General features: G+C 42.5%; 1 protein-coding gene across 2 annotated transcripts in view; it reads left to right on the forward strand.

Annotated features, from left to right (window-relative positions):
• cfap299 (cilia and flagella associated protein 299) overlaps positions 1–21,238 on the forward strand; it is a 127,817-nt gene that overhangs the window by 90,752 nt on the left and 15,827 nt on the right. For both annotated transcript variants that reach the window (XM_020052693.1, XM_013136980.2), the window contains one exon: positions 6,839–6,981. In XM_020052693.1, the coding sequence (XP_019908252.1) occupies positions 6,839–6,981 (143 nt within the window). The remainder of the gene's footprint in view (positions 1–6,838; positions 6,982–21,238) is intronic.

Below are 21,238 nucleotides of genomic sequence, written 5' to 3' on the forward strand. Positions count from 1 at the left end.
TACATGCCTTCCCGGATCTTCATCTATTCTTTAATACAAAAAATGTGTGCTGTTTAATCAAAGCGTACCGCAACCTGCTGGCCCTCAAACATCCTTCCCATGGATGGAGTTGGTGTATGTCAACACCTACAAATATCTTGGTGTTTGCCTTGACTGCTCACTCTCATTTAGTACCAATATCGCCCACCTGCAGTCTAAAGTTAAATCCAGAATAGTTGTTTTGTTACACAATAAGGCATCCTTCACTCATGCTGCTATTTATACACTTAAAATTACCATTCTGCCAGTCTTCAACTTTAGGTTTGCCAAACTCCTCTATAAGTTAGATGTGATTTACCACTAGGTAAATGCTAGCTTAGCTTCTGCCAGTCTAATAGTAACCTGCTCTCTGATTGATATGATATTGATATGATCAGTTCTAAAGTCAACAGTAATTTCAGTTTGCTGCTGACAATGACTGAAATTAGTTACAGAAAATTCTTAAGCTTGACTGTCTCCTCTCACTTCACTCCTTCAAAATAAAGTTGTTAATTGATAACTGCACCTGCTGCATCCTATATTCCTAGTCCCCTATATATTCTGAATCCCCTGTATATCTGTACGTGTCCTGCTGAATCCCCTATATATCTGTACATGTGTCCTGCTGAATCCCCTATATATCTGTACATGTGTCCTGCTGAATCCCCTATAAATCTGTATGTGTCCAGCTGAATCCCCTATATATCTGTACATGTGTCCTGCTGAATCCCCTATAAATCTGTATGTGTCCAGCTGAATCCCCTATATGTCTGTACATTTGTCCTGCTGAATCCCCTATATATCTGTACATGTGTCCTGCTGAATCCCCTATATATCTGTACATTTGTCCTGCTGAATCCCCTATATGTCTGTACATTTGTCCTGCTGAATCCCCTATATATCTGTACATGTGTCCTGCTGAATCCCCTATAAATCTGTGTGTCCAGCTGAATCCCCTATATGTCTGTACATGTGTCCTGCTGAATCCCCTATAAACCTGTGTGTCCAGCTGGTTCCCCTATATGTCTGTACATTTGTCCTGCTGAATCCCCTATATATCTGTACATGTGTCCTGCTGAATCCCCTATAAATCTGTGTGTCCAGCTGAATCCCCTATATGTCTGTACATGTGTCCAGCTGAATCCCCTATATGTCTGTACATGTGTCCAGCTGAATCCCCTGTATATCTGTACATGTGTCCAGCTGAATCCCCTATATATCTGTACATGTGTCCTGTTGAATCCCCTATATATCTGTACATGTGTCCAGCAGAATCCCCTGTATATCTGTTTTTGGTTTCATTTAATGTTTATTTTTCTATTTTTATTACAGTATTCATGTTGTTCTGCGTCTTATCCTACATTCATCTGCCTTCTGCCTGGTAATACTCAAATGAGAATTGGTTCACTTGGTTAAATAACTCAAATCAATCAATCAAATGTATTTATAAAGCCCTTTTTACAACAGCAGTTGTGCTTTTACAGAGACACCCAGCCTTAAATATACATCTGTATAACTGATTGATCTGGACTACTAAACACAGTGTGTATGTGAGGAAAAAGGGTGGGCGTTGGGGACCATTGATCATTGATCAGTCCACCAGAAACCTCAGGATAGCCCTCCCCCAAGACGTTTTATTGTGTTACAACATGAATTCAAAATGGATTTAGTATTTATTTTTCACTTTGACATCATGGACTTTTGTTTGTGTTGTTCAGTGGAAAAACTCCTGATTTAATCAATTTTATTTCATGTTGTTACACAACCAAATATGGAATCGTCCACGGGGGTGAGTCTGAGAGCCAATACACATACAAAGACCAGAGATGAGAGCCAATACACGTACAAAGACCAGAGATGAGAGCCAATACACGTACAAAGACCAGATATGAGAGCCAATACACGTACAAAGACCAGAGATGAGAGCCAATACACGTACAAAGACCAGAGATGTGAGCCAATACATGTACACAGACCAGAGATGAGATCCAATACATGTATACAGACCAGAAATGTCATTTCATCAACCACCTGACTACATTATTTGAATCTGATAATTTGGTCAGTCTGATAGATTCACTGTTTCACACATGCAGATATTTTTAAAGTTATGTCTTACCCTCTAAAATCAGATTTCCCCCCTGTAAGCTAAACTTGCTAATTATGCTAATTACTAGCCAGGCACTAACAAAAACAAATAAAAGGAAGTGATGTTTATTTCAATGAATGAGAGAAGTATCTCACTATATTGCTTCCCATCTGGATGTCATAGTGGCATGTGAACTAGCTAACTGCCTTGTGTAAGCACAATGACAGGTTGGTGTGAATGACCTGAGCTTCACCGTCGTATCGTCACTATGACGCCACCAGTTGCCTACATGGCTACTCTTCTTCTTTCAACACTCATGAGTTTGAGTAGGATTGCAGCCAACTGGAGAAATTAGCTTTTGTGTTATTGGTAAACACTTGAGTGCCAGTGTTGTGTGATTTACTGAGTTTTAAGAAAGGCGGCAGCAGTTTTGGGGACAGTCTGATATTTTCTGAGTGCTTAGTACTAGTACCTAACATCAGTCTGGGCAGTATGGGGATTGGCAGGATCCGTGATGGTTGATTTGTTGGAGAAATTGTTGCTGGCGCTCTTCTATTTTATGTGGTCGGTAATCTCATTCCCCTGTTGTCTCAGGTCTCAATCAATCCCTGATTGGAGGGCTAGTAATGAAGGGTACTACCAAGGGCCCAGTCCTGGTCCCCTCCAGGCAGTATGTTAGTAATGAATGGTGGTACTACCAAGGGCCCAGCCCTGGTCCCCTCCAGGCAGTAGGTTAGTAATGAAGGGTACTACCAAGGGCCCAGCCCTGCTCCCCTCCAGGCAGTAGGTTAGTAATGAAGGGTACTACCAAGGGCCCAGCCCTGGTCCCCTCCAGGCAGTAGGTTAGTAATGAAGGGTACTACCAAGGGCCCAGCCCTGGTCCCCTCCTGGCCACCTACTGTGATTTGCTGCCTGTGATCCACTAGCTTCTCCTCAGCCTTCTTTTGTGAAGGAACCTAAAGAGTTGGGGTTAGAGCTGGGGTTTCATGCCTAAACCAGGCCTCTCCTCAGGCCTCTCCTCAGGCCTCTCCTCAGACCTCTCCTCAGGCCTCTCCTCAGGCCTCTCCTCAGGCCTCTCCTCAGACCTCTCCTCAGGCCTCTCCTCAGGCCTCTCCTCAGACCTCTCCTCAGGCCTCTCCTCAGACCTCTCCTCAGGCCTCTCCTCAGACCTCTCCTCAGGCCTCTCCTCAGACCTCTCCTCAGACCTCTCCTCAGGCCTCTCCTCAAGCCTCTCCTCAGGCCTCTCCTCAGGCCTCTCCTCAGGCCTCTCCTCAGGCCTCTCCCCAGACCACGTTATCACTGTCTTTACATTGACACAGTGGTGGTAGATCCCTTCACCAATAACAAACTCCCTCCCACTGAATGGAAAGAGAGAGAACAAAGAGAAGGGACAAAAGAGGAGAGAAGGGGGAGCGGATGAAATGGGAGAGAGGAGTAGAAGAGAAAGTGGAGGGTGGAGGAGAAGGGAGAGAGACGGGGAAGAGAGGGGGGGAAGGGAAGGAAAGAAAGGGAGTCAAGAGGAGAGAAGACAGAAGGGGGGAGCAGTTCCCCGTCGGTTCTCACACACACCATCAGAAACATGTGTCAGGGGATAATCCAGTGAGAGACCCCCTGCATCGTCAGTCCTGAGAGGGCAGCATGATAAAAGACATTCAGTCATTACCTGAGAGCACTGGGCTAACAGCCTCCCTCCTCACAGCCCCTCCTCTTACCCTCTGTCCTCCCTCCTCACAGCCCCTCCTCTTACCCTCTGTCCTCCCTCCTCACAGCCCCTCCTCTTGCCCTCTGTCCTCCCTCCTCTCCAACGTGGATTTGGGGGTGCTGTTTACACACACACACACACACCTCTCACCACAGGATATCAGGTGGTCTTAGCCATTGTGTCCACACCTGTAGTACATTATGAAGAAACAAAAGAGCAGTCTCTGCGCATGTTTGTGTGTGTGTGTCTGTGTGAAATCTTTTGTGTGTCTGTAGGTGTGTGTATGTCTCTAGGTTTAAAACACTGTGAACAAACTGTTTAGCTTTTAGTGTTTAATCATCAGCCGGCTTTAGAATTTTTTATTGTGGATAAGAGTGTCTGCTGAATCACTACAATGTAAATGAAGTTCAGAGTGGGTTTCTCTCATAGGGTGTATTCGGGCCTGTGGCGGTATTTCATATTTTATTAGGATCAGTTGTTACTCTGTCTACAGTGCCCTCCAGAATGGTTGGTCTCTTGGTTGTTGTTCTTCAGCTTGGTCTTATGGCCCTGCTACACCACAGTTATCGCCATCTGCCATTCCCATCAGTCACTGAAGGAATGCTTCATTGGACATCATTAAAGAATCATTGAAAGCAGGGAGAATTGCAGGAGTTAGTTGAATGTTGGGGTCACCAAGTCTACAAAACGACAGTCATAAGCCACCTCAATGCCAACAAGGTATTGCCAGAAGAAAGCCTCCACTCCTGTTTATGCATCAATGTCAGCACCTGTGGTTTGCTGATCCTCAATCAAGCTTTGATTTTATAGTCAGATGAGTCCAAAAAACACATTTTTGGCATCAAACACCAGAGCTGGGCTTGGCATTTAAATCAGTATAGTCATGCAGAAAATAACCCACACCCCACTTTGAAGTATGGCGGTGGATATCTGATGTTGGGGGGTTATTTTGCATCCAAAGGCCCTGGGAAACTCGAATAAATGGTATCATGGACTGTCATGATCAGTAGGACACAGGTACAGAAGTTCAGGAAAAAAAAGATTTTAATAGCATGATTCAGGAACATAACATGCTGCATAGAACACTACTCAGGAACATAACATGCTGCAAAGAACACATGACTCAGGAACATAACATGCTGCATAAAACACATGACTCAAGAACATAACATGCTGCATAGAACACATGACTCAAGAACATAACATGCTGCATAGAACACATGACTCAAGAACATAACATGCTGCATAGAACACATGACTCAAGAACATAACATGCTGCATAGAACACATGACTCAAGAACATAACATGCTGCATAGAACACATGACTCAAGAACATAACATGCTGCATAGAACACATGACTCAAGAACATAACATGCTGCATAGAACACATGACTCAAGAACATAGAAACAAAGGAGCTAGAACCAAAAGACGTAAACATAACGACCAGCATGGCATGGGCCATGACCAGCCGTTACATAGACCAGGAGGCATCTTTCTGACCCTGCTAGGATGCTGGAACTGAGTTGTTTTGGATATGCACACAAGACAATGATCCAAACCTTCCTTCAGATTGACACTGAAATGGCTTGCTGACCACAGAATCAAGCTTGTGCAATGGCAGCAATTGCTGAGCTAATTGACCTTATACACATACAGTCCTTCTCACTCACGTGCACACTCAGAACAGCCAGGTGACATCTGAAGGCTCTTCATGTTCTGTTCAGCAGCATTTGATCATGGGGCAGGCATACACCACAACCTGTGTATCAGCGTATTGTCAGGCTGCTACTAGCCGACCGTCTTTTCATCTAGGTAGGTAGACAATCAGAAACCTTTCATGTTGTCTTCTGAATCTGTCTGTCATCTCTAATCTACTGCTTATGTTGAACACATCAAGGGTGGTTTGCAGTCACTCTCCAAACGACTCATGTGGGATGGTGCTGATGGGGGCTCCATGTCTTTTGTATCTTTCAGAAATGCTGCTTTAACTTTGGGGGTGTCAGGAAAAGCCTTGTGGTCAAGAGCACTGTGCCATTAATTGAACCCCTATTTACTTCTGTATAATGTATTTGGGTGTATTCTCTATGTTCTGTAACCTGCTATCTACTATATCTTTGTGTAACATTTATCCTGCAGCCTTCAGTATCATGTAGGTTAACATGGGCTAATCCCCCCACCAATTCTTCAGAAAACACAAAATGTCTCAATACAGAACATTTGTTTTCCTTTATAGTTTGTTATGATTAACCATGGCCATCTTCACATTAAATATTTTTCCAAACTTTGCTTTTTTGTTTCAGAAATGAGACATTGATGTTTCCTTACTTTCCTTCTGCATCTAATTTCAATGGTTTAGGATTCCAATGGGTTTTTGAGAGCCTCCTGCTCCTCTGTTAACCTCATTGGAGCTGTATGTACATACGGTCACTGTTCAACCTTAAGCTGTGATGACAACAGAACAGATTAACAGGCACTACTTTAACATGGGGTTAATAAATCCATGCCTTAAACCCATGCCTCCAATACAGAGTATCTTTATTTAACCATTAAATGTTCCTCCAGGAACCAGTAGTTTTTATTTAACCATTAAATGTTCCTCCAGGAACCTGTAGTTTTATTTAAACATTAAATGTTCCTCCAGGAACCTGTAGTTTTATTTAACCATTAAATATTCCTCCAGGAAACTGTAGCTTTATTTAACCATTAAATGTTCCTCCAAGAACCCCTTGACTAACCAAATGTGCAAATAGCACTGATCTCCAAGGTTCCACGAGTCACAGCATATTGAGGTACTTTGTATTTAGCATTTATTTTAGCCTTTGTTTCATGTTTTCCTTCCTCTTCTGTGTCCTTAACTTTATTTCTATCTCTTCCTCCTTTCCTCCTATCTACTCCCTCTCCCACCCTCCTCGCTTCCTCCCTCTTCCCCTCTCCTCCACCCCCTCCTCTCTTTCTGACTCCCCCCTCTCCCATCTCCTCTCTTCCTCCCCGATTCCTTCCTTTCTTCCTTCTCTCCTTTCCTCAAGTCTATTATTTTCCTAAGGGACCGTAATGCTCTTGGACAGGAAGTCTCTGGCTATATCGACTACTCTCACAGACTGAAGACTGAGGACTTTGAACCGTACTTCAATGGAAAGAAGAGGCTTCTGCCAAGACCTACAGATTTAAGGTGAGCTCGCATCTCATTGGAATTCTGCAGCACTTCACTGTGGGTTAGACAGGCCAGGAGTTGAGCTGGATTTGACAAGGTTTGAAGGGTGAGGAGAGCTGTCTGTCTCTGGTATTAAAGATCCACAGCGTGATGTGATTGGTGTGAGAGGCCAGTTGATGGGTCCGGACAGGGCTGTAGCTAAAGAAAGAATCTGTGGTCATTGACAGCTCCAGCATCAGCATTTGTGGCTTCTGTCAGAGCACAAACTCTCAGTCTTACACAGAAGGGCATTCCCTTGTCCTCTTACTTAAATGTCTTCACATCCAAATTGAATTGAGCACATCGGGGAAACATCAGTCTTGGTGTTTCCAGTAGAAATTGTTCACCCGTGGCCCAGGGTGGTGAAGGGCCTCGTGGTCGATGTGCCCATACTGCTACTGCCATACTGCTACTGCCATACTGCTACTGCCATACTGCTACTGCCATACTCCTACTGCCATACTCCTACTGCCATACTGCCACTGCCATACTACTACTGCCATACTCCTACTGCCATACTCCTACTGCCATACTCCTACTGCCATACTGCTACTACCATACTGATACTGCCATACTACTACTGCCATACTGCTACTGCCATACTGCTACTACCATACTACTACTGCCATACTGCTACTGCCATACTGCTACTGCCATACTCCTACTACCATACTGCCACTGCCATACTGCTACTGACATACTCCTACTACCATACTCCTACTACCATACTACTACTGCCATACTGCTACTACCATACTGCTACTGCCATACTGCTACTGCCATACTCTACTGCCAAACTGCTACTGACATACTCCTACTGCCATACTGCTACTGCCACTGCCATACTGCTACTGCCATACTCCTACTGCCATACTGCTGCCGCCCAGGATAGATTTCCAACCACGGCTACTTCAGAACCATCTGTCCTGTTCCACTTTCTATGAAATACAGCATAGACATGGACAAAATTGTAAATGGCACTATGCTTTATGTCCTCCATCCGGCACAAATAAGCAACTTTGGGCTGGATGTGTAGTATGGTATATGTGCATAATCTGTAAATTGAATCAGTATCATACCTGATAGACATTTAATATATATTTTTGAAGCAGGTGTTTCTGGTGACACAGGAAACATATCAGCACATACATTGGATGATGATAATGCAGATTAGGTGTATATGATTCCCCAGGCTCATGTCTTGATGGGACCCGAAGTTGGTTTTAATACAGTGGAGAGAAAGTATTTGATACACTGCCGATTTTGCAGGTTTTCCCACTTACAAAGCATGTAGAGGTCTGTAATTTTATCATAGGTACTCTTCAACTGTGAGTGACGGTTGAAGAAAATCACATTGTAATATTTTTTAAGTAATTAATTTGCATTTTATTGCATGACAAGTATTTGATACATCAGAAAAGCAGAACTTAATATTTGGTTCAAAAACCTTTGTTTGCTATTACAGAGATCATACGTTTCCTGTAGTTCTTGACTAGGTTTGCACACACTGCAGCAGGGATTTTGGCCCACTCCTCCATCCAGATCCTTCAGGTTTCAGGGCTATCGCTGGGCAATACGGACTTTCAGTTCCCTCCAAAGATTTTCTATTGGGTTCAGGTCTGGAGACTGGCTAGGCCACTCCAGGACCTTGAGATGCTTCTTAGTTGCCCTGGCTGTGTGTTTTGGGTCGTTGTCATGCTGGAAGACCCAGCCACGACCCATCTTCAATGCTCTTACTATCTATCGATACATGGCCTCATCCATCCTCCCCTCAATACGGTGCATTCGTCCTGTCCCCTTTGCAGAAAAGCATCCCCAAAGAATGATGTTTCCACCTCCATGCTTCATGGTTGGGATGGTGTTTTTGGGGTTGTACTCATCCTTCTTTTTCCTCCAAACACGGAGTGGAGTTTAGACCAAAAAGCTCTATTTTTGTCTCATCAGACCACATGACCTTCTCCCATTCCTCCTCTAGATCATCCAGATGGCCATTGGCAAACTTCACTCGGGCCTGGACATGCATTGGCTTGAGCAGGGGGGACCTTGCTTGCGCTGCAGGATTTTAATCCATGACTGCGTAGTGTGTTACTAATGGTTTTCTTTGAGACTGTGGTCCCAACTCTCTTCAGGTCATTGACCAGGTCCTGCCATGTAGTTCTGGGCTGATCCCTCACCTTCCTTATAATCATTGATGCCCCACGAGGTGAGATCTTGCATGGAACCCCAGACCGAGGGAGATTGACCATCATGATGAACTTCTTCCATTTTCTAATAATTGCACCAACAGTTGTTGCCTTCTCACCAAGATGCTTGCCTATTGTCCTGTAGCCCATCCCAGCCTTGTGCAGGTCTACAATTTTATCCCTGATGTCCTTACACAGCTCTCTGATCTTGGCCATTGTGGAGAGGTTGGAGTCTGTTTGAGTGTGTGGACAGGTGTCTTTTATACAGGTGACAAGTTCAAACAGGTGCAGTTAATACAGGTAATGAGTGGAGAACAGGAGGGCTTCTTAAAGATAAACTAACAGGTCTGTGAGAGCCGGAATTCTTACTGGTTGGTAGGTGATCAAATACTGATGTCATGCAATAAAATACAAATTAATTATTTAAAAATCATACAATGTAATTTTCTGGATTTTTTCACAGTTGAAGGGAACCTATGATAAAAAATTACAGACCTCTACATGCTTTGTAAGTGGGAAAATCTGCAAAATCGACAGTGTATCAAATACTTGTTCTCCCCACTGTATCTCCATAGTCATTATTTGTCATAAAAAAAAAAAACTGCAACAGAAATAAGCCAGTCATTGATGAATATATAAGTTCAATTGTCAGATACCTAAGGAGCCCTGTCCACCCCCTCTTATATATGACAGATGGTCTTGTTCAACTGCAAGTCCAGGCCAGGAAGAACAAAAACATGGTGGACAGGTGGATTTTATCAGCAACGGGAGGCTGGCAAGGAGATGTCACATTTATAGTTTAGTGTGCAGAAAAGAGAAGAAAGGAAGGTTAGAGTGACAGAATGTTGTGAAAAATATTACTAACGCACTTTTTCACCACTTAGCAAACCAAGGAATTGAGAGGTGTAGCAGCAATAGTACAATAGCTAGCATATAGCCTTAGGCTAGTTAGCTTGCACAAAATAGCCTAGTCTATTTTTTTAGCTTGGCATGCTATAATAGCACATAAGCGTTTTTTAAGACATTGTGAAATGTACAGCAGCACATGGGTTAAAACGTAAAGAACACATAGCAATATTGCCACAACGAAAACCAACAACAAACCAAATTTTCTCTGAACAGGTTAGAAGTTTCTGCTTCCATCATAACTAGCTCTGCTGAGCTCAATTTGGAGTTGATACGAAAGTCATACATCGCTTTGAAGCTTACAACCTCATATTAACATTGGTATATACAGCTCAGAATATGTTTGGAATTTGTGTGAATAATTATGATCGAGACAGTCACATAGCTATGATACCTGGTTTGCTAGTAGTTAGCATGTCCCAGTCCATGGCTTCTTCACAGTCAGATTCTTCCAAAAACACTCATGCCACTGAAACTCCACCTGCTGAATATGAAGATACTTGAGGTCAGCTTAGTGTTAGACGAGCTATTGCTTAGCTATTGGAATCCTGTGTGTGGTAGGTTTGTTAAAGCCTTTTCTGCTAGCCAGTCTGTCAGAGGAAGGGAGTGAATGGGACGGAGACGAATCAAGTAACAGGAGCAGTGAAGAGGTGGACGAAAGATCAGGCATACAGAGTGAGTGGTGAAGAAACGACAAGTCATTAAAAAGGTCCAATGGCAGAGGACTGTGGCCAGAGAGGAAGACAGACAAGGAAAGGCTGGTTATTGTTTGCACATTAGCCAACAGAGGTCTTGATAAGACCTTTACACAACTATGCCTATGGAATAAAAGTGCAAGGTACTCCCAAATTACTTTCAGAACTCAAGTCAGCAAATGAAAGAAAAAAGCTCAGAAAACCACAGTATTGTATACCATGTCAGCTTTTGTCACATGAGCAAACAAACCCGTCAGCCTGACTGCCTTGAGTAGTAATCACCCTGATCATGGCTGACAAGAGGACCGCAGACACCGTTCTGATCGTGTAATAATATAAATGTTGTCTGTAAGTGAGGGGGACCAGGCATATGCCATTCCAGGGAAGGGAACAGACGCTAGTTTAGGTGTCTGGCTCTGGAGGGCGTTTACTAACAAAACCACAGTGGAAATGAGGGTAACAATCAAAATCTTAAAGGGAAAATCCTGTAAAACACTATTATTTATTTTTTGTCTCCCTGTATAATTATGAGTGATCGGAGGTGTTTCAGGGATAATTATACACAGCAACAGTTTTTTTTTATTTGCACATGGAAAGTTGAACCAATGACGTTATTAGTTGTTTGAGCCTGCTGTCTGATGTGAAAATGCATGCAGTCATGTTTGATAGCAGTTATTGTGGCCTATGTTTTTTCAATCACACTAGAGGTGGTTAGATGGTGCAAAATCTAAATTAGCTCATACCCAACATTGACTCAGTAGTGGTGAACCCTCTACATAGCCATGCTGTGGATATTCTTTATATTTATTTCATGTTTAGAGTATGAATCTTTATTTTTCTTATCCCTGTCTGTAAGTGCTTGTGAGTGAGCAGTTCACTTTTAGTCTGCACCTGTTGTTTAGGAATCGGGACAAATAACATTTGATTTGATTTGAATGATGTTTACATTGGGACAGGTGCTACAGAGGCCAGATCAAATCTCCAAACTAGGTCTACTTCTAAAAATATACATCATCTACTTTTATACCGGGAGGCTTTGAAGCCTTAAACATAACGTTTAGAAGATCACTTTTAGACAGACGCCTTCCCAATGTTTGATATTGTGTAACTGTCAACCACTGGTTCTTAAAGTGAGTCCTAGTCTATCCCCAAATACCCAATACATTTTAGTTTCAGTAAACATTTTAATTTGTCCAGATTTGTAGGGAGAGCTAAGCTAAATGTCAACAGGACTTCCTAGGTCTGCCGTTCAAGACGTGTTTAGTTTCTTCTTATTGTCCGTTCTCTCCCTCACCCCCTCCCTCACCCCCTCTCTCCTCCCTTTTCCTCACTCTTTTTTCTGTCCCTCTCCTCCACAACCCACTCCCCCATATACCTCTCCAAGCCTCCCCTCCCTCAGTCTCTCCTCCATAACCCGCTCTTCTTCAACCATCTCTTCTTTAACCCTCTCCTCTATAATCCTCCGCTCTCCCCCTGTCCTCCCTAATCCATCTTTCTCCCTAAACCTCTCTTTGCTCTGCATCAATGACAAGTTGAACACAAACATCGACCCCAGACATCTGTCATTCCAACCCAGTCATTCCATACTGCCCCAATGAGTTACATGTGGTGAAACCAACCTCACCAAACATTGTATGTTGTTACTGCCTAATTCAACATCACAGAATGCTTTTGTTTTGTAAATACTGTAGATATTCCATTCTAAATACTGTACCAAACTGAAATGCATTGTGGTTGGTACATTGATTTGTTTGCCAAATGAAGCTCAAGTTAGAGAATGTGATGGTTTGTTGGTGGAAGTTGTTTTCTTCTATTCAGAAGTGTCATAAGCACAAGTCGTTGTTGTCTGATCTGTCCAGATCTGTCTCTCATTCCCTCTCTTTTTCCTCTATCTCTCCTCACCCTCTCCCCATCTCTCTCCTCTGCCCTCACCCCCCCCCCCCCCCCCCCCCCCCCAACTCTCTTCTCACCCTCCGTTGGGAACAATAACCCTCAGTGTGTGTGGTTGCCACTAAGAGAGACCAGATGCTGGATCCTCTGCCCACTCAGTGCTACATTATGCCGCAGAGCGGTCCAAATATCACCCTGTTCGCTACTTAGTGCACTACTTCACACCAGAGCCCAATGTGGAATCGGGTGCGGTTTGGGACTCGGCCTGGAACAAACACAGATTCCAAACTACTGCTCTCTAGGCCTCGTCCCTTCAGAGGTGGAGGGGTTCACCCATGATCATCTTGATGGATGGAGTAGTCTGACACCGGTCTGGGTTTCAACTGGACTTCCTTAGAAAAAGGGGATACATCCCACATTATGAGGTATCCACTGTGGTGTGGCGACCCTGTTGATAGGAAGGTAATCTATTTATGGTGTTTGTGCAGTGAAAAGAAAACAGTTTAGACTTCAGTGTATCTACATTCAATTGGAATGAACTGACATTGACACCAACTACCTTTACAGCAGTGGCTCCCAACCTTTTTCAGTTACTGTACCCCCAAAAAGAATTTGCACTGCTTGGAGTACCCCTGAAGTACCCCCTCATGTTTATTTCACTAGTAAGTCTATGGTGTCATGAGTGTTTTCAAGTACCCCCTGTGGAGAGGCCAAGTACCCCCAGGGGTCCTAGTACCCCTGGTTGGGAACCACTGCTTTACAGTGCCGAGGACTGTGTATAACTGTGCAGGTACACACACACACCTCACACACACATTCTGCACAAACACACAATTCACACACACTCTGTTCCTCAGAATATCCTTTATTCACATTTACACACCCAATGTACTTTGTGTGAAGGTGCCTGTAGTGGTTTAGTTAGGTCTGGGGGTGTAGTCTAGATGTTTAGTTAGGTCTGGGGGTGTAGTCTATATGTTTAGTTAGGTCTGGGGGTGTAGTCTAGATGTTTAGTTAGGTCTGGGGGTGTAGTCTAGATGTTTAGTTAGGTCTGGGGGTGTAGTCTAGATGTTTAGTTAGGTCTGGGGGTGTAGTCTAGATGTTTAGTTAGGTCTGGGGGTGTAGTCTAGATGTTTAGTTAGGTCTGGGGGTGTAGTCTAGATGTTTAGTTAGGTCTGGGGGTGTAGTCTAGATGTTTAGTTAGGTCTGGGGGTGTAGTCTAGATGTTTAGTTAGGTCTGGGGGTGTAGTCTAGATGTTTAGTTAGGTCTGGGGGTGTAGTCTAGATGTTTAGTTAGGTCTGGGGGTGTAGTCTAGATGTTTAGTTAGGTCTGGGGGTGTAGTCTAGATGTTTAGTTAGGTCTGGGGGTTTAGTCTAGATGTTTAGTTAGGTCTGGGGGTGTAGTCTTGATGTTTAGTTAGGTCTGGGGGTTTAGTCTAGATGTTTAGTTAGGTCTGGGGGTGTAGTCTAGATGTTTAGTTAGGTCTGGGGGTGTAGTCTATATGTTTAGTTAGGTCAGATGTTTAGTTAGGTCAGATGTTTAGTTAGGTCAGATGTTTAGTTAGGTCAGATGTTCAGTTAGGTCAGATGTTCAGTTAGGTCTGAAGGTTTAGTTAGGTCTGGAAGTGTTCTGATGTGGTTATGTTAGTCTCTATGGGACAGATGGATGGTTGCTAAGGGACTCAGCACTTGCAAATAAACTGTTTCAGGTGGTGGTTATGTTTTTGGTTGTGATTAACCTGTACTTGCACATTTGTACCAGTTTCTTGGCTTTTTGATGTGACAACAAAAGTATAATATGAAAATTTCAGACATAAGTCTTTCCAATATGAACATTGTATTATTTTCATAATTAATTGTGCCAGACCGCGAAAGCAGAGCCGCCTAAGAAGGGTGAATTTATCTTACTGACTGACTGACTGAATGCCTGACTGTGACTGACTGACTGATTGACTGACCCTTGTTAAATAGCGTAGTGGTTTGAGAAGCGGACTTGTAAACTATAGGTCCCTAGTTCATGTCTCCTCGCAGGTGATGCATAGTATGCATTATGAATTATTCCGTATGGACAAAAACTTTGCTGGCTAAAACCATTAGTATCTATATTATAGTAAGCCTGAAATAGAACAGTTTACGGTAATATTGTGACTGTTTCTGGTGGATTATCGAAGTACGAATCAGTGCATGAGTTTTGGGTTCAGGATAGACAAATACATTTGCTGGCTTAACATACAGTAGTTATGATATAGTATGCCTTAACTGAAACTGTTTACGGTTATATTGCGACTGTTTCTGGCATGGAATAGTTAATCTTCAGTCTCGCTAGCAATTGCTCAATTCTTATGATTATTCCTAGGAAGTTAGTAGATACTAGTAAGCCTATTACTGGCTAATAAGCTGTTAAAATGGCCAGTGGCAAAACCAATACATTTCATAGACACTATGGTGGAGGTAAACTTAATAAGAAATGTTAATCAGTTTAACACAATCCTCAATGGAGTCTAGCGACTGCTGAAATGTGTAATGCCATGGCCTAGTGGTTAAAGACAGTGCCTCTCATGTGGAAGACCTAAGTTTGAATCTATTTTAGAACAACAACATTTATTCATTATTTCTGGTAGATTCCACGATTCTCTCATCTTTTGACTTGATGAAAAAGTTAGTTATCCTCGCCTTTATTGATAGTTACTGTATAAATGTTATTCACGAATGAAAGAAAAAAATAAGTTCTTATGCCATGAAATGAAATAGCTTTGGCAGACTCGCTAGCAATTGCTCAATTCTTATTATTATTCCTGGTAAGTTAGTAGATACTAGTAAGCCTATTACTGGCTAATAAGCTGTTAAACTGCCAGTGGCAAACACCATACATAGACGCTATTTTTGGTGGAGGTAAACTTAGTAAGAAACATTAGTCAGTTTAACTGTATCAATGTCATTCATGAATGGCCAATTAACTATTAAAACAACCAGTGGCAAAAGAGGATTTGTTCAGGATAGAGACAAGAGGCTATACTGACACCCAGCAAATGTACAGCTTCGTGGTGTAGTGGTTAACGACACAGCCTTTCTATTGCGGCCCGGCTGATCTGGGCTTGCCTGGTTTCTTGTTTATAAAATGCAGCCATGTCTTCTTTAGAAGTGCCTATTCATATTTTTCCTCAAAAAGGTCAAATTCATCGAGTTTTCCAGTGTTTTTGTTCTCCCAAAAATGCCTTTGCATTTCCATTACATTCATAACTTTTATCATAAAGTGCCAGTACTTATCATTTGTTGTAATGTTGTGTCTACTCTTCCTCTGTAGTGCTCTACATGTATACAGTACAGGTCAAAGGTTGGACACACCTTCTCATTCAATGCGTTTCCTTTATTTTCATGACTATTTACATTGTAGATTCTCACTGAAGGCATCAAAACTATGAATGAACACATGTGGTATTATGTACTTAAAAAAAGTTGATTAAGTACAGGTAAATAGTCATGAAAATAAAGGAAACGCATTGAATGAGAAGGTGTGTCCAAACTTTTGGCCTGTACTGTATACATTCATGCGTAATTCATATGTAATTTCCATGAAACAATTGATCTTATTTTGTGTGAACATCCTTAACGCTGGCCTTTACCATTTTCTATTTTTTTTTAAAGAGAACAGTTCTCTAACCCCATCACTTTAAAGAGAACAGTTCTGAAAACCCACAATTTTAAAGAGAACAGTTCTGAAACCCTACCATTTTAAAGAGAACAGTTATGAAACCCTACCATATAAAAAAGAACAGTTATGAAACCTTTCTATTTTAAAGACAACTGTTCTGAAACCCCACCATTTTAAAGAGGACAGTTCTGAAACCCTACCATTTTAAAAAGAACAGTTCTGAAACCCTACCATTTTAAAGAGAACAGTTCTGAAATCTTACCATTTAACAAGGACAGTTTTGAAACCCTACCATTTAACAACAACAGTTCCACCATTTTATCTAAGATAACTCTACCGCTGCACCTCGTGTTACGTGACCATGGAACATTTCTGGAAGTGCATTGTTTTTGCCTTGCTGACATTCAGTGTCAGGGCTGACTTCTGGCAGAGGTTTATGCAGTATGCTCTACATGGTTGGGGACCATGTTTTCTGTAAACAGTGGGTTTCCTAGTCCAGTATGGTGAGACCAGGGGATGCAGACATTTCTAGTGCCCTTGCCTGATAACCTATGTGAATGCTAAGAAGAGTGCGACTGAAGCTCAGTCCTTGTCTTTCACTGTCCCCCCAGCTCTAAGGGAAGTGTTTTGTTATTTTGTCGGTTAGGGTGTGCAAAGTGTTTCCACAATCTGGCATGTGGGAATTTTGAAAGAAGCATAAATAGCAGCTAAATATCTCACTCTCAACCCCCCTCCCTCTCTCTCCCTCTCTCTCTCTCTCCCTCTCTCTCCCTCTCTCTCCCTCTGTCTGTGTGTCTGTTGTCCCCAACCTACTGTACCTCCATCAGCCTGCTCTACGTTGGGTGTGAAAGGCTGCAGGCTCAGATAGCCATCCTGCGTGCTGATGGGAGTAGCTGTGTGTTTGCTACTATATCAGACATTGAACTTGAAGGATCTTTCTGCACTGAAAGAAAAGTCTTGGTGTGCCAAAACCATATAGCCTCCAGTCCTTCAGTCAGACCTCAGCAGTTTGCTCTGCTTTGCTTCTGCTGCAATGCACTTGTGTGTCTGGCTTCGTTTGCCGCTGTGAAAATATTTGCATTGCTGTCCTCCTTTATTAACTTTTAATACGGAGGAGAAAGCCATTCCATCCCCTGAGCTGAATTACCAGCTTGGCCTGAAGCAAATGTCCGGGGGTGGGGGGTCTGGGGTGATGGGGTTTAAACGTCCGTGTAAATATTTACGGGAAGGTTGGAACATTCCTCTGTTCTGTCTGTGAGTCTCCATACTTGTTGTACATGCGTTAGTTTGGATCAGGGACCTGTTTGTACATCAGAGTACCCATCAATCTGGGTTTATGCCCAGTCACATTACTGTCACTGCTGAAACAGCTTGAAATGATCTTGAGCATTTGACAGTTTGAATGGTCTTCCCACGGGGTGATTTCAGGTATTAAATATTGTCTATGCAAACCATGTTGTAATTTCTGTGTTCATGTTCATCCCTCAGACTTTGGTTCCTCAGGCCAGGTTCCTCAGACTCTGGATCCCAGGCCCTATTCCTCACGCCCGGTTCCTCAGGCCCGGTTCTTCAGGCCCGGTTCCTCAGGCCAGGTTCCTCAGACTATGGATCCCAGACCCTATTCCTTAGGCCCGGTTCCTCAGGTCCAGTTCCTCAGGCCTGGTTCCTCAGGTCCAGTTCCTCAGGTCCAGTTCCTCAGGTCCAGTTCCTCAGGCTAAATTCCTCAGGCCCAGTTCCTCAGGCCCAGTTCCTCAGGTCCAGTTCCTCAGGCCCTGTTTCTCAGGTCCAGTTCCTCAGGCCCCTTTTCCTCAGGCCCAGTTCCAGTTTTTTCAACCATCTAATCAGGGATTTATTTCCGCCTGGGACACCAGATGGTGCAGTTAATCATGAGGTAGAAAAGAAAACCAGCAGGCTGCAGCCTTTGTTGGGTGAGAGATGAGCACCCCTTTTGATGCAGTTCCCTCCACAAGGAAGGAGGCCCTTTCTGATGTTCCAATAGTCTTGACCTCCTCATAGATAGACTTTGTCAAAGTAAAGATCACCCTTAATGTAGGTCAAACCAAGTGCATTATATGCTGTTTGATTGTTCAGCACTTCAGAAAGTAGGCTTGGCCTCATAAGTGTAGTGGACGCACTTCACTCTCTTAGTTTATACATCCCTGTTCCAGAACCTCCTGCCAAGCCTTACTGCATTGTTGTGTTGAGGCATGTGAGTTACTGGACCCGGATTCAGGGATGGCTGATGTTGGAGGTCCACTTAATTGGCTGTATCTGACTTTAGTAGCACCTCCCATGTAGAGGTATTTCCAAAGAACGTTATGAGGGTACCGTTTAGGAATTGATGAGTGTGCTATTTTAGTTTTTATGATTGTGTTATAGTGAACATATGTAATGACTGCTTTTATAATTTGTATTTACAGTGCCCATCTGTCAAAAATAATTTGGTCTCAATATGACTCTGTTTACATAAACTGTAATTGAAAGAAATCAGGTCTGTAACAGACCAGGACACAAAAAAAGATTTGAGACATGCTGCCAAGTCAGACTATCGTCTATTGTGTGATCTCATGGCTTAATGGCCGGAGGTAGAGGGGAATTGAGTTTCTGCATAACAGTCTAATAGCTGGATGTCTGTACAGTAAGTATCTGGTGAGTCTTCAGCTAACCATGGTGGGAAGACTGGCTCTTCATTACAGTCGAATGTGCTGAAGATTCCAACCAGGTGTTGTTTTCATCCTGCTATATTAACTGGAAGACGCTATCAGGCTTCATGTAGGATGTAAAAAGCTATTAAAGGCATCCTTACGATTTAGATGCTATTTATAATTTTTTTGGGAACCCGTTTAGCTGCTGTTGTTGCTGAAGCTACTTCGTAGAATCAAAAACATATATGAACCAGAAAAGGAATCAAGCAAGCCTAGTTCAGCCAGGCCGCGATTAGAGTATGAATGTTGTTGTCCCTGGCTGGTTTCAACCCGCGGTTTCCTATGTGGCAGACTGTCTTTAACCATTATGCTATTTAAACAGCGGGAATGCAACTTTTACCTCAGCCATTACATTTTTGCTGACGTTACGTGGACAACAGAACGTTTATTAACGGAACTAAAGTGTACACTTTTACAAAGATTACTGTAGATGGCTAGCTAATAGCTATACAGCCTAACTATAATGAAAACAATGACTCCAATCACTCCATGGCTGGTTCATTCCTTTAGAAAACAATAACAGTATTAAAGGGTCACATAAAACAATTACTCTTTTAAATTTATGAGATTCATGGTATTACAAAGTGGTTGTGCGATGGCTGAAAAGTACAGATAGAAAAAAATTGGAATGTCTGAGAGGAGAATCAAACCAGGGTCAAAACATTGAAGGTCGGGGATAAACCCACAAGAACACAGGGCTTGCTGGTAGTCAGTCCACCTCCGTATCGTCTCCAAATGCCACTTTTACCTCAGCCATTACACTTTTGCTGAAATAAACGTGGGCCTCAGAACGTTTATTAACATCACGCCAAGTTTGAATATTTAGTTGTGTTAAACTGACTAACGTTTCTTATTAAGTCTACTTCCACCACAAATTGCATCTATGAACTGCATGGCTTTTATTAGCCAGAAATAGGCCTACAAGGATCTACCTATGACAATTCCAAGCAATAGGTAGATCCTTGTAGCAATTGCTAGCGAGACTGAAAATGAACTTTACACTGCCAATGCTATTTAATTTCATGGCTCAACGTTCATTTTTCTTTCATTCGTGAAGGACATTAATACAATAACTATCAACATAGGTGAAGATTACTGAATAATTCGCCAAGTGAAAAGAGAGAATTGTGGAAACCCCTCCTCGTTTACAACGGGTGGTGATCTATAGGCTATTACCCCCAAAAGCATACACGGATGCGTCCTTTGAAAATACACCAATATATAATATAACCATAATCGCAAAATAACTGTAAACAGTTTTATTTTAGGCTTACTATAACATAACCACTGAAGGTTGTAGCCAGCAAAGTCTTTGTCTATCCTGAACAAATCCTGATGCATAATTTATGTCTGTGGGGAGGCTCAAACACTTGTAAAGTCTGCAGTCCAGAATTATAGGCACGCTATGTAAATAAAAAGGGCTGTGAATGTTTTTACCAGCTTGATATTACACAATGTTTTTCATGAAACTACCCTAATTGAGTTAAAAGAAGTAATAAATTGGCATCAAGAAAAAAGCCAGTTTGTCACCTCATTACATTTTGTCAATACGATGTTCTGAGTGTGCCAATAATTGTGATATGCATGTTTTTGAATAAAATAATTATTTATTGATGACAATGTATTTCAAAATGTTCACTTACTTAAAGGTAAAACTGTCTGGGACACTGAAATAAATTATTCCATGTTGTGCTGGATGTCTAATATTTGAGATATGATATTTGGACGGATTAGGTGGTAGCGCCCACGACTGATGCGTATTTGCATAACAATTACATAGTATTACATATTTTCAAAACAGTTTGTGATAGAGAGATTCTGTTTTCTTTGCTGTTTCCACGAGCTTCCAATGAAAACGCAGATGCGCTTTGTGTTTACCTGACACATTTCCTTGTTGTCGTAATCCTGTCCAAATGCGGCCAAACCCTTGTGCACCTGACCAATGGATGGGCTGTTGGGTGACAGCATCCAATGGAAGGCTGTTGCTATGCAGAATAGTTTATTTTGCCCAATCAGGGGAAGGTATCTGATTATTATTTGATGAAATCATAAGGTTGCTGGGTGGGACATAAGTTTCGTTTTCTTCATTTGTTCAATCTGACTGTAGAAGAGGTTATAGCTGTATGTCAGCTTCGCTAGCATGCTAACTTAGCATTAGCGAATGTTTTAGCATTGTGTTCTTGCATAACGCTAACTTGTCGAAAA

The sequence above is a fragment of the Esox lucius genome, chromosome 13, assembly GCF_011004845.1.
Source record: "Esox lucius isolate fEsoLuc1 chromosome 13, fEsoLuc1.pri, whole genome shotgun sequence".
Lineage (NCBI taxonomy): Eukaryota > Metazoa > Chordata > Actinopteri > Esociformes > Esocidae > Esox > Esox lucius.